General features: G+C 36.5%; 1 protein-coding gene across 3 annotated transcripts in view; it reads left to right on the top strand.

The window, feature by feature from the left end:
* LOC141905730 (ras GTPase-activating-like protein IQGAP1) overlaps positions 1-14,238 on the top strand; it is a 72,964-nt gene that overhangs the window by 54,814 nt on the left and 3,912 nt on the right. For all 3 annotated transcript variants that reach the window (XM_074794722.1, XM_074794721.1, XM_074794724.1), the window contains exons 23-37: positions 329-450; positions 958-1,265; positions 1,395-1,469; positions 1,570-1,719; positions 5,470-5,610; positions 5,693-5,777; positions 6,194-6,358; positions 6,955-7,022; positions 7,438-7,570; positions 9,258-9,360; positions 9,687-9,828; positions 12,130-12,324; positions 12,439-12,529; positions 13,717-13,883; positions 14,000-14,119. In XM_074794722.1, the coding sequence (XP_074650823.1) occupies positions 329-450; positions 958-1,265; positions 1,395-1,469; positions 1,570-1,719; positions 5,470-5,610; positions 5,693-5,777; positions 6,194-6,358; positions 6,955-7,022; positions 7,438-7,570; positions 9,258-9,360; positions 9,687-9,828; positions 12,130-12,324; positions 12,439-12,529; positions 13,717-13,883; positions 14,000-14,119 (2,065 nt within the window). The remainder of the gene's footprint in view (positions 1-328; positions 451-957; positions 1,266-1,394; positions 1,470-1,569; positions 1,720-5,469; positions 5,611-5,692; positions 5,778-6,193; positions 6,359-6,954; positions 7,023-7,437; positions 7,571-9,257; positions 9,361-9,686; positions 9,829-12,129; positions 12,325-12,438; positions 12,530-13,716; positions 13,884-13,999; positions 14,120-14,238) is intronic.

Genomic DNA, 14,238 nt, shown 5'->3' with positions numbered 1-14,238 from the left:
ACCTAAGTTAAAATTCTGGCCATTTCTAAAATGTTATTACTAATTTTTAGTCAGTGCGGAACGTTTAGTTTTCCAACAATAATGAGGGGTGGTAGGTAGTCATGCAATTCTAGTCATCATTTATTACATGTTACTTCCGTGTTGTTGAAAATCTCGCGAGTCCTGGACCAAACCCCAATGAACAATGTGATCTGTGTGCTGGCCACAAATGCACACAGATCACACTACACTACCCATTACACACTCCAGTACCCACAGCTTTCATATATCCATCCAAATATTTAGTGTCTTTCTTTCTGGATTTGAAGAATGTTTGGTTTACTTTCAGAACTGAGTAACTTGCGTATGCAAGTAGCTTCGGTAATTCGAACTAATCAACAACTTGAGTCGGATTTGAATGAAATGGACATCAAAATAGGATTACTAGTCAAAAACAGAATCACGTTGCAGGTAGAGATTAGTTCTTCTATGAAGAAAAGTCATTTCATTGTATACACATAAGTACAATTAGCTCTCCAGACAATTGACCTCCACTTTTTTATCGGTACTCATGAAATTATTTTCCTTCAACTGAAAAAAAAGAAACATGAAAATCATATTCTTACTAATTTTACAATAGGATATCTTTCAAATAAGGATAAAAATACCTTTGATCGTCGCCACAATACTCAATGAGTGATTAGAAATGTAATCTAGGTGCCCTAAACGAACGTTTTGGCTGTTAAAGTCCACTAGTTTTGAATGGCTAATCTCATAAATCAAAGACTTTTGGTTATCAACCCTAACTATTGCTTTATATATAGGTAATTTCAAAGAAATTATATTTGAAATGATCTGACTTTCCAAGAGATTTAAGATAATCTAATGTGGCAATTTTTATGGTGATATGTTAAAAGTGGGCGGCCAATTGTTCTAGAATCCATTGTATGTTGTAATATCCACTTGGTTATTCGTTAGGATGTAATGACACATAATCGAAGATTGAAAGATTATCAAACTGAAGGCGAGAACACTTTGACGGCACGAGGAGGGCTGAAAGCACTCAGCAAAGAGAGTCGGTCCAGACTTGAAGCTTACCAGCACCTGTTTTACCTCATACAGACGAATCCGATTTACCTTGCAAAACTCATATTCGAAATGTCTCAAAGTCGTTGCGCGAAATTCATGGAAAATGTTGTCTTGGCGCTTTATAATTACGCTTCGAATCAACGAGAAGAATTTCTAATGTTGAAACTTTTTAAATCGGCTCTCGAGGAAGAGATCAGGTAAGTTTTTTTCCTCCTGTACGGATTGTGAATATACACATTGGGTTCCTGAGCCGTGGTTGCAATACGTTTCAAATATCCTTCATATTGATCTCAAAAGTCATAAATAATGTTTTTGGCGTTTTTCAGTGTAAAAGTTGACAAAATGACTGATATTGTTGCTGGTAACGCAATGGTAGTCAAAATGATCGTAGATTTTAACAGGTTCGATAACAGTTATATATTTTTTATTCACATATGTATGATAGTATTTTATGTTGTGTTGAGCTTTACATTGAATATACATGTGTATTTTGTTTTTAAGGAACCACCAGGGACACAGCTGTTTACGAGAATTACTAAATCCACTTGTTAAAGAGGTGATAGAAGATCGAAATATCAGAATAAACACGAATCCAACTGATTTGTATAAAGCTTGGGTGAATAAGATCGAGTCTGAAAGTGGTAGGGCAAGGTAAGCGTCACGTGCGATTCTGAATGTAGAATCAATTCATTGCTTTTCAAGACCTGATGCTTTTTACATGCTGGGTAGTATGATATGAATATTCTGTGAGCAGATGTTAGAGATCAGTTTGAATATTGTGATGTATTAGTTTTTAGCCTCCTTGGGACTAGTGGGCTATTGCATTCACTTTTCGTCCGCCCGTCCGTAGACGAAATCCAGTTTTTTTCTGAAGTTTTGAAGACGCTTCAATGTAATGTCTTGATATTTGGGTTACAAATGTATCTAGACACATCTTCAGCCCAAAAACTGGCCCTGTCAGAATCAAGATGGCCGACTGGCAGCCATTGTTGTTCGCCAAAATCAGCACTTTTTACCAGGGATGAATGAGAATTCCCCGCGGTTTCCCGCGGATTTCGGTATTGAAAAATATCAATTTTCCAAATAGTCCAAAAATGATGTAAAAGTATGGGGGGTGATGATCTCACTCAATTGGTCCGGCATTCAGGTGAACCGTAAAAGCGTTCAGTGCCTGTTTTACTTATCGCCGCGTATAAGTATCGCATTTCAATGCATATTCATTGCAACACTGATTTTGTATCTACATTTTTACTATTATGAGTGTGTATGTATTTTATCGACCGGTTGCAGACACGCACGCGCGGCAACAGTAGTAATGTGTATAGGCCTACTTACTGTTGCCGCGCGTGTATGGCGAACGCCTGCAGATATTATACACTACTGGATTTTTAGTGAGCATTTATCGGCGCATTTTAACTGCAATAATTCAGGGCTCGACCCGTAATGCATGAGATGCTGAATGTCATCGAATGAGGATGTACCTCAATGGAACAAGCCATTACCTTCCAAAATATAATAGTCGTTCATGGGTTCATCGCCCTAAGTGCTCGGAAAACGCTTTTAATTTCTATAATTTTCTTGAGGGAGGACCCCCAAACCCCCGAAATAGCTTCGCGCCTTCAGCGCTCGCGAGTGGTTTGCGTGAGTAAATCAAGAAAAAAAAACCGCAGATTTTGTAGGTCAGCGTTCTCATCTCTGTTTTACACATTTTTTAACTTTTTGCGGGAAATTTTGAAGATGCTTTGATCAATTACCTTGATCTTTGTATACATTTGAATCCCTCAAGGGACCATCAGCCTGAGCAAAATTGATCGGACTCAAGAGATGACTGTCCTATGACCCTTTTAGTGCCCAAAAATGTCAATTTTGGCCCAAATTCTGAGTCCTGTAGCTTCCTACTGGTTTGCCATTTCTCATTGAAATTTGATGGTGGGTATTCTTTGGAAAGGGATGTATAATACCTGATACAGGTATTTTTTATCAGCCAATTATGGCACGATTGGTGGCCATCTTGGTGTTATCAGTACTCATTCGTAGTTGGGAAAATGTTTTTCCACATTACACTGATGCCTAAGCATATTGTGTTACCACAATCGTTTGGAAAGCTGTAGCTCATAACGTGTTCTATGATATTGGTGAGTTTCAAGGTCATTGCATTTTGTATATGGCCACCAGGGGCATTGAAAAATATAATACAGGGTGTCCCATTAATTACTATACATAAAGAACTGCCTGTCATTTTCAAACCGCTTGAGATAAATCAGCCAAATCTTCAGGGGAGATGGACTACAATAATACTTTTCACCACAGAAAATTACTTTACTAAAATCAAATTAATTTACAAAATATGCTAGATGGGAGAACCTTTCAATTTTATCACATGATTCAGTCTATTGTTGAAATTTCTCAGAAAATTGACAATCATCTGTGTTATCGCAGATGTTTCTCTCGAAATCATCAATAGTTTCTGGTTTGTTTTGGTACACTGTGTCCTTCAGCTAGCCCCACAAGTGAAAATCCAATGGATTTAGGTCAGGCGAGTATGGGGCCCAGTCGTTTACGTTTGGAGTGCTGAGATTCAGTCACAGAAATGCCTATGCAGAACATCAATTGTTTTGCGGGCTGAAAGACATTGCGCACCATCCTGTTGGAACCACACTGGATTGAGACTACCTCTTTTAGGCATCTATGAAGTTTTGTACTGAATCAGCATCTTATGATAGCCGGCTCCATTCATAGTCAGCATTTCCTTTTTTTGTCAAAAAAGTATGGCCCGATTATATGCCCATTTGATGACCTACTGTATGGCAAATCCAAAGATCACACCTCGTAGACAACAGACAGCTCACTTGATGACATTGATTAAGTGGCTTCTCTGCAATCAAATGTGGATTCTTAACCCGAAAATCTATGGTTCAGACTGACAGAAAGATTAGGTTTCCTAAAACCAGCGTACCATCAAAGCTTTTTGTTTCAGAGACATAGACATGATTTAACAGTGATCTATTCTAAATCAGAATTACACAAAATCACTACAACACTGTAATCAGTTGCTAGGAAATCACTAAGCAAATTACCATAGCAACCACGATAATAATCAAAAAGTACCGTTGTATTCTATCATTTGGTGGAAAATCGAAACATTTCATTAAGAAATGTTGAGGATACAGGCAGTTCTTTATGTATAGTAATTAATGGGACACCCTGTAACTTAGTATTTCTATATTATATTTGTACCTATGCATATTTTGTTACCACAATCAATTGCAAAGTTGTAGCTCATGACTTGTTCTATGATTATGGAGAGTTTAAGGACATTACTTAATGCCATATGGTCACCAGGGGGCGTTCAATAGTAGAATAGATTAGTATTTCCTTATTATATTGGTACCTAGGCATATTTCGTTACCATGATCAATTGCAAAGTTGTAGCTCTATGATTGTGGTGATTTTCAAGATCATAGGGTTTTGCATATGATCACCAGGGGGTGTTGAATAGTAGAATAACTTAGTATTTTTATTTTAAATTGGTAATGAGGCATATTTTGTTATCACAATCAATTACAGAATCGTAGCTGCTGACATGTTTTATGATTGTGGTGAGTTTCAAGGTCATTGGTTTTTGTATATGGTCACCAGGGGACGTTGAATGATATTGAAATTGTTAGATTGTTGAGCATTTGAAACCACTTCCCAAGTGGGCATGGCGTCCCTGGACCCCTAGTTGATTAATTTGATTTATTCTTATTTCGTGTGGCCCTTTCAACCCTAAAACACCTGCCTGAGCAAAGCCGTAAGATTCGCCTTTTGAAAACTTTTTTGTTCGGGTTAAGGCTTAGCCTATGGATTAAACTATTTGTGGATTGAGATAATCCTAATGAAATTTAATGCTGCTCCTTAAAACGCTTATCCTGATCTTGGCCTATTTCATATAGGAATTTTTCAACAAAAGTAATTTCTTATCATTGCCATGGGATACGTAAGTTTGTTACTTACAGTTATTGAAAATGCTTTGTCCGGGAAAAATTAGCCCTTTAGTTCCATTAGTTATTTTAGTTCTATTGTTGTAATCATCATATCTTAAAACTGTCACAAATATAGTTTCCTTTCCAATTGTTCAACTTCTGCATTGAACTTGAAACACATAATTGTTGAACTGACTGGGTTATCTGGTTCCTCTTGATCATACCGGGTCGTACTCTATTTGAGTCTAGAGCATAATACAGTGGAACTTTATAATGGTCATTACAAAGTATTTTGTCCCCAATAGGACTTTTTTTAAATTTCGGTTATAGATAACATATCTTCTGGTCCCGTGGAGATCATCGTAACAAGATTCCTCCAAGTGTACCTTGCTTAGCGGTTTCATAAATCGATCTTTGATTTCTCTCTTGTCAACAGTGAAATGCCATATGATGTCACCGTGCAACAAGCATTAGAACATGAAGAAGTTCGAAATCGTATCCAGCAATCGGTTCAGTGCTTGAAGAAAGTTACCGATCGTTTCCTGCAGGCCATCATAAAAGCAGTTGATACAGTTCCGTAAGTTTTGAGTTCATGCACTCGGATGATCAAGCGAATTATACCATCTTATATTACCTGACTACATGATATTGTTTTAAAGATATGGTATGAGATTCATGGCTAAAGTGATGAAAGAAGCATTGCACAAAAAATTCCCTACAGCACCTGAGAAAGACATTCTCAAGGTAAAAACATCTACCAGTACCGTATATACAAGATTTTAGATTGACATTAGTAAATTTAGTCTCTTAACTGCAGAATTTTTGCTTGAGATATCTTGCGACTTGAACTTCCCTTTTACTAGTAACACCACTTGATTGTGCAAAAATTTGAATCCCCTGTCTTGTAGTAATCTACAGTCAAAGTCAATTATAACGTCATCCTTATTAATACTAACTTAAACGCTAATAATTTCTGAGAAATGCCAAAAATGCCATCCAACGAATTCATTGAAAATACCATTCTTAATAGCATAAGAAAGTCATTAGGTCGCAGGCTGTAGTCTCGTTAGACTTAGCTCTAACCTTTCAGATGTCATAAAGGATGATTTCATACTTGATTACTGCCTATTATTTCAGTAGTGTGCTCATTTGATTTTCAGATAGTCGGAAATCTAGTGTATTATCGATATATAAACCCAGCGATTGTGGCGCCGGATGCGTTTGATATTATCGATGTCGGCGTCGAGAAAGGTCTTACATCAGATCAGCGACGTAACCTTGGATCGATCGCAAAAATACTGCAGTTTGCCGCCACCAATAAAGGGGTGAGTCGGCTATAACATTATCGCTTATACTGTTTCGATGATTAAGTCAAACTCACTTAATCCAGACGATCAGTTAAATCTGGATTTCGATCTTATCAAGATATTGTTTATGGTCAACCTACACATATTGAATATATAGAATATGGTGTTTGATCTGGCTTTCTCTCAGCTTAAACCGGGTGAATTTTATCAGTCCAAAATGATCCGGATTGAGTGGGTTTGATAGTACCATGTTCTAGGTTGACTGGTTCTAGGAAAGCTCTGAAAGATCCTGAATATACGGTACAGATTTTTCAATCCATAATCATTATGAATACCTGGATTGCTTCTTATTATCCTGTGAAAAGTTCAGATACCGGGTAAGTTCCTGCGAATTACTGGTAAGGATCATTTGTGGCCACAAATTTAGTAGTTTTCACTTGGTTGAAATTGACGTGTATTGAATTTATAAATTCTGTCAAAATTTTTAATATCAGGTGGAACATGATGTTATGACCAGGTACCTGGTAATTCTTGGATTCTACAGACCCGCTTTTACAAATTGATGGATTCTATGTACAATCTACTCAGAGCTATGACATTTTTGATATTTTCAGTTTGGCGGAGACAGCTGTCATCTATCATTCCTCAATTCATACATTCGAGAAGCTCACGAGCAGTTCAAGTAAGTTTTACCTAGTTTAGGTTAGCCTTAACCTATCTTCGGACGCCAAGTTTCTCGCAGCAAGGATTGAACCAGACCGCACATTGTGACTACCATAAAACACTGTTGTAGTAGACCAGACCAGTTGGATGACTAAATGCCACTTAAAAATATGTATTACTGGAAGCTGATTGCAGAGCCAGTTAGATATGGTTTGTGCTGATCCCTCCGTAGATGTTTTTATAAACCTTCAAAAGCTATAAGAGCTTGGATCCATTGGGTTTAAATGATGGATCAGTTAAGTCTGTATTCTTTTCTTATCTGGAGTCCTCTCATACTTAATTATGCAAAGTATACATAATTTATTTCACTGGTTCAATTGATCAGGATTGAATGGGCTTTGCAGTGGTATAGATGTTAACGTTGTTGATTTCAGGGTATATTTACGTATGGTATGCGATGTGCCAGAACCTGAGATGCAATTCAATATGGATCAGTACACCGACTATACCATGGTTGCGAAACCAACGATCTACATTTCAATTCACGAGATCTTTGAAACTCATCAGGTAAAAGTTTATGAATAATGAATTTCCATTGATGCTAACTTTTAGTTTTGATAATTGCAGGCCTCACAGCTGCGTTTGAAAAAATATGATAGTAGATATACCGTATTTTCCGGCTAATAAGCCGATTTTCTAGCCTCAGATTTTTACCCCAAAATATCATGATCCGCTTATTGGACGGATACGATCTGACCTAAATAATTACTTCCCAAACTATGTCAATCTAATGCTCCTGAGGATCATCAAAATGAATAAGATTTTTATTTGAGATCATTATTTACTACCAATAATGTATTTAGAACTGTTTTGTTACTTTGTTTCTTTCATCACCTCACAGCAGCAATCTAGTACATTTATATATACGCGCGTCAGCAGTCAGCCCCGTGTTTGCGAATGTAGGTTTCAATATATGGTTCTGTGTGTTAGAGATCACCTGAACGAGTCTATATATAGCAGTGACTCGGCAACGATAGTATACACAGCACTCTCACACATCGGCAGGCGCATATTGTCAGCCTCACACATCGTCAAATAAGACAAACTAATTGAAAAATCAGTGAATTAAAATCTCCTGATGAAGGGCCTCGGCTTATTGGGCAAAGCAATAAGAAATCCATGTATTTTAGGCTAAAAAACTGCCCTCAGCTTATTGGCCGAGTCGGCTTAATCGCCGGAAAATACGGTAGTGAAAGAACAGCAAAAATATAGTATCTTTTTAGAATAATGCCAAGTGAAAATCAGGGCAATTCAGCTCGATTGGAGGCATAATGCTATTAGCCAAACCGATTTTGTGTCCACTCCACTGTCTCTTATCGAGCCATCCAATGTGGTGTATGACTGTTTTGAGTAGGTTCCACACAAGTGATTACCAGTGCAGCTTATAGGTTATGGTCCTGCAGATGGTTGAGATGCACGGGTATCGGGTGTGGTCACCTTGGCATAGCAAAGCCTCTCACAATATTGTCACACAACCACATGAAAAGAAACAAAATGTAAGATGTTAAATATTAGACACATGATCTGCCTGTAAAAGCAAGTAATTGTTACATCAGAAGCAGATTTGGTACTATTTTTGAGATTTGTGCCCGCCCAAAAAATAGTAAATATAGTGATGGGTCGAAGAAAATATAGTATATATATAGTAAATATAGTGTCGCTGTGAGGCCTGTAATTGCTTCGCTTGCCCTGTTACTTGAAATTTACCAGTAGCTCTAAACGCATTTACTCCAAACACACATTTTCTTGCCATACATTTCCAGTTCCAGAAATGAAGTTTGTTCAGGTCAAATTTATGGAAATGAAATTATTCTAACCATGTGGAGCATGGAATTTGGGTTACTCTGCACTAAAAGTTACCCATTTGATAAAGTAAAAAATTGTTAGCTTCCTAAGATGTTAAAATATGGTCTTTTTTTGGTCACTTAACTTTCTCCTTGGCTGCTCCTGTGGAACTTTTTAACTCCACACATGAGCAGCTTGAGTGATTTTTGTACTAAACTTTTTTTGAGTCAAAACGTAGAACTCATTCATATATTCAGCATTTTAAGTAACTTAATCGCTACCTTTTAGAATTTCTGTAAAAGATATTTCTCTGAATTTTTGATGTACGTCTATGTGTACACTATTTCCCAGCAGGCTATTACACCTTGATGATAACAGTGTGTTTTACTAACCGTGTAATTTTGTTCAGTTGTTGTTGGAGCATGAAGATATGATAGCATCTGACCATAATGATCCATTGCATGAATTATTAGAAGATTTAGGAGAAGTTCCGGATTTGGATATGCTAGTCGGTAAGTCCATTTGCACACGAGCTCAATTATATCAGATTTCAATCATTTAGAATAAGAGTCTTTTTGAGAATAATGCTACAGTTTCTCTCTTTTTACTCACAAAATATCAAAACCTTTCTCTTATTGAAGGTTGATTTGATATTTTAGACATTTCAACAAGTCAGATATGACCAAAATGGTATTTGATTTCACGCAGATACTGAATAATTGTAATGACCCTATATACTTATAACACTCAAGTCGGATAAGTCCATAAACCATCTGATTGCCTGTCTATTGTATTAATTGATAGAAATGGGTTTACTATGTCTTATATTCATTTCTAGGTGATAACAGCAGTAATGACGATAAAATCGACAATACAGAGAGGAAGGAGGCTCTTTCGAGATCTGAGATTTTATTAACCTTGTCGAACAAGTTCGAGGTACAAGAAGACAAAGACATGGACCGAAGAAATCTTCTGCTGAAGTAAGTAATCTCCATTCTGAACAAATCCATTAAACGCTTAAGTACCGCTGATCGAAATTTCGATCGGGTAACTATATACCTAATTATGGTTGCACTGGACTATTGTTAAACTCACTAGTATTGATGCGCCTTCAATTTTCATTTACTATGGTATGTATTCCCACTCGGGGAACGCATTTGTAGAGAAATGTCTTGATGGCGCCACTCACCATAATTATCACGTTAACATAAGTATGAATGAATGAATGATTTATTTACTTATGATATGTACAAGATTATAAACATAATTTCTTTGGATATAATTGCATAGATAAATAGACATATATAAGGACAACCCCAAGCCCTAGGGGCTGAGCCTGATAGGGGGATTGCCCTGAGAAAAAAAATATATAACTAAGTGATAGTTACATATGAAAATAATAATGATAATAATAATAATAATAATAATAATAATAATAATAATAACGACACACAAGGTTATGATTATATTAACAATATTAATGCTAATAATAATAAAAATGATAGTGCTAATAACAATTATAATAAAACAATAATAATGATAATGATAATAATAATGATAATTAAACGGCACTCATGGTTATGATAATACTAACAATAATGAAAACTGTAACGGAAATTATTATCGATAAATTAATTTAGAATTGTGGAAGGCAATAGTTCTTGAAGGTTGTTTTTTAGGCCAGCCATAGGCTGAGCCTATTACTATACAAATGGAGCGAATTTAGATGACATAGTTTCCAGAGGAAAGGCTCTTTTACTGTGCAACTGAGCATATATTCATACAAATCATTCATTAAAGCATTATCCATTCTCCAACCTCTACATAGCTGAATTTTGAAAGAGGGTCTTGTTTAAATTTATATGAGCTTTTTCCCGAATGTCTGATCGCAAAAATATTGGTTTTGAAAAGCCAATCAGAAAGCAAAGACTCCTCTATGATTGGCTTAGCTGCAGAAATCAGCAGGTGTTCACGTGAACCCGCGGTATCGTCTACCGTTTTACTTCCGGGTTTTATTTTAAGATCTAAAATTGTATTTCAAGATCGATTTCTGTGAAAGCTTTAGTTGATACGGTTTTTGGGAGGAATATTTTTATTGGCACTACAGAAAATATCATTGACCATTGTACAAAGTCCGGGAAAAATAGATTTTTCTTAAATCGGATAGATGACCTTGATATGCTAATTAGCCATGTGCTCAAACTACAAATTCAATCAAATTTTATTCTGCAAGAAAATATCCAATTCAATTTTACTTTATTGAACGAATAAAAACAAAATCCAATTCAATTTTGTTTTATTGAGCAAATTTCAGAAAATTCAATTCTATTCCGCATAAAAATCAATGACAGAGGGAAAAGATTTATCTGAGGTATTTGTTCCTGCCAAATCCAGTCGCTGTCTGTGCTACTTTTGTATTCTACGATTGTATTGTGTAAATTATTAGGTATTGACTCTGAGCTGGGAGTGTATTTTGACAAATTTAACCCAGAACACAGAATGCATCATCATTTGCCATTTTATGAAAAGCTGATAGGCTGGCCATAGTGCCCCTTGGGGCTCTTGTTTGAATCTAGCAAATCTAAACAAATGGTGTATAATTTATCGATTATACATAGGCTACGCGTATAAAAGCACACATGCTTGTGTTGATTGTCATAGTCAACATCATATAAAGCGCCACCTGCGGGTTGAATATGAACTATATGCACGGAGTGAAGGATAAATAGATGACTATTCCGCTAACTATTACGGCTAATTCGTGCTCCTTTTTTCAATAAGTCACATCTCAGGTCTTTATATGTATACTGAAGTATCTTCTGGTTAAGAAATCGCGGAAAGAACAATTTTTTGATGGCATTTGCCCTTTAAGTCACTTGTAGCATTTTCTAAGAGTTGGGTTATATTTTGGTCGGACGTAAATAGATTAGTGTCATCAGCAAACGATATGGCTGTTTTGTGTTTATGATTGAGACTAAGGTCATTAACATAGACTAGAAAAAGTAATGGTCCAAGGACCGAACCTTGAGGTACACCATATTTAGTTTCTTTGAAGTATATGTAAGTGCTCAATAGACTTATTGTTTTCAGTCATATTTTCTGACCAATATGAGCGAGAAGGGGAAGCTTTTGAAAGGAAATGCAAAATGTTAGAAACTACAGTGATTCTATATTTAGATATCATTAGGTCAAAATTCATAAAAAAGCCCCTGGGTTTATAACATGACCTGGTACTCAAGAGATAAAGCTGAAGTTTACTCTTGGTTATTTGTTGTTTGTAGAACTAAAGTGATGATAGTCGACCTGGTGAGATGTCAAGAGGGTGAAACGTTGAACGATATTTTAACAACGAAAGCTACTCCCGAACAAGAAGAACTGCATAAAACGATAATTCGAAACCGAGAAAAACTTGATCTTGCCGCCGGGACTAAGAATACGAAGCTGACGCGTAGCGAGTCTATGTCACGGAATACTAGGTTTGTAGATATTCATTGTCACGGTAGGAGTTTAATTTTGCTGATTAACCTGGTAGTGCTGGTTTGGATTGAAATGTTGTGTCTGAAATGTCTCAATTTGTCCAAACTGTGTAGGTTACCACTAGAAAACATGAAACAACGGGTGCTAGAGAATATGAAGCGGCTAGAGTACGATGCTAAGGATATTCTCAACTTGATAGTTCAGGTATACCAAGCGACAATAACTAGCTGATTTTCATCGGCAGTATTAAAGGGGAACTGAAGTGAAAAAATGTTTGTATCTATATGTGTTAGAAACCTTTATAAATACATTTTCAAAACAGCAGAAAAACATTTCATTTAATACTTTATCCAAAAAAGAGGGTTTTGTAGAGTGCCTGGCTGCCACCGTTTTCTCCACGTAGCGGATGCTTTTCTCTCGGCTGTGACGTAGTTCGGCCCACTGCTATAGGTGTTACTGACTGCTATTCATAGTGTTTTCATCACTTAAAGTCCAATAACAATTCTTAACTGCAGCATAATGCCACATCAGCAATTATTTGGATATGTTTCACACAGGGAGTGGATAAATAAAAGACCCCACTGGCAGCCAAGCAGGAGTATTTTAATCGCAATTTTCAACTGAGATCTTCAATGAGTGTATCTATTTTTGGAGAGTGTGTGATGGGCCGGGATACGTCATCAATGTTTACATGCCTCACTTTGGAATTTAAATATGGCGGCTCTCATCTGCCGTAAATTCTGCTGATAACAGTATTAAAATCGTTGTATACAAGTTAATTAGGAAGAATTGAAAATTTCAACTAGCATTATGCTAAACAACAAGAGTAGAAATGAATGACCAACTATAATTTTTTGACTGCAGTTCCCCTTTAAATGCTATCATGGTGATACCATTAGCTGTAATTTCATATTTTATGTATGTATACCTACCTACATTGGTGATTTAGGATTTTGGGTTTAGAATGAATAATGTCACATCCTCAGTTCGATAGGCTTTGTAAAGGAGCCTTTTCAATTATGTAGTCGGGTTTCTCCAGTGTTAATACATAATCGAATAGGATCTGGAGAATCTGTCATAAACATGGGAGGAATGTTCTTTGAAATGCATCCGCTGTCAGTTTATCATGTGCTCCTGCAATCATACCACATCTGAGAAAAAGAGAAAATGAGAAGAAAATGGCCATGTAGCCAATAATCAAAGTCCGGTTTCTCTGGATCACATAATCAAGTAGCTAGGTTGGACTTGGTTTCTACACTGATTCAATCCTCTAAACTTTGTTACTGGTTGATCCAACTTAAAAGTAAAATAAAACTTTATCTTGGCGACATTGCATTTTCATATTTCATAAAACGAAAATAAATTGTGGAAAGTTTGTTTCCTATTGACAGGATATCAGGAACCAACGGAAATATCGACTTCGACGAAAACAGGATATCATGAAATTACGTTCGACGTTGAAAAGTCTCGGCGTCAAGCGGTCGTTCTACGAGGAACAGATCGATTATTACAGTCGCTATGTTAAACAATGCATGGATAAACAAGCCCTGAGGAAAAGGTAAGAATATAGATTTTAACCTTGATGAAGTGCATTGAATTCTTTTGCCTCTCATTCACTCATTCAATACCAAGATTTATGATTTATGTTTCATAAACTGATTTTCTCTACACTAGACGTCCGCGTTCGGGTCTGTTCGGCAAAAAAGGCATGACAGTCACCTCGGTTCATTATACTGCTCTGCGGTTGCAAGAAAAGGGTGTCATTCTGGAGATTGATGGGTTGCAGCAAAATCAGTAAGTCTGTTCTTTGAATGGAGCTGTTGTGACCTTCGAATCAAAATTATCTCGCTCCTACTTTGTGTCCATTCAAGCTAGAAATACTACTGTCCAGACTACAATTTTACGCAATTAAC

Source organism: Tubulanus polymorphus, chromosome 5, assembly GCF_964204645.1.
Source record: "Tubulanus polymorphus chromosome 5, tnTubPoly1.2, whole genome shotgun sequence".
Classification (NCBI taxonomy): domain Eukaryota; kingdom Metazoa; phylum Nemertea; class Palaeonemertea; order Tubulaniformes; family Tubulanidae; genus Tubulanus; species Tubulanus polymorphus.
This window is presented reverse-complemented; position numbering and strand designations above follow the sequence as displayed.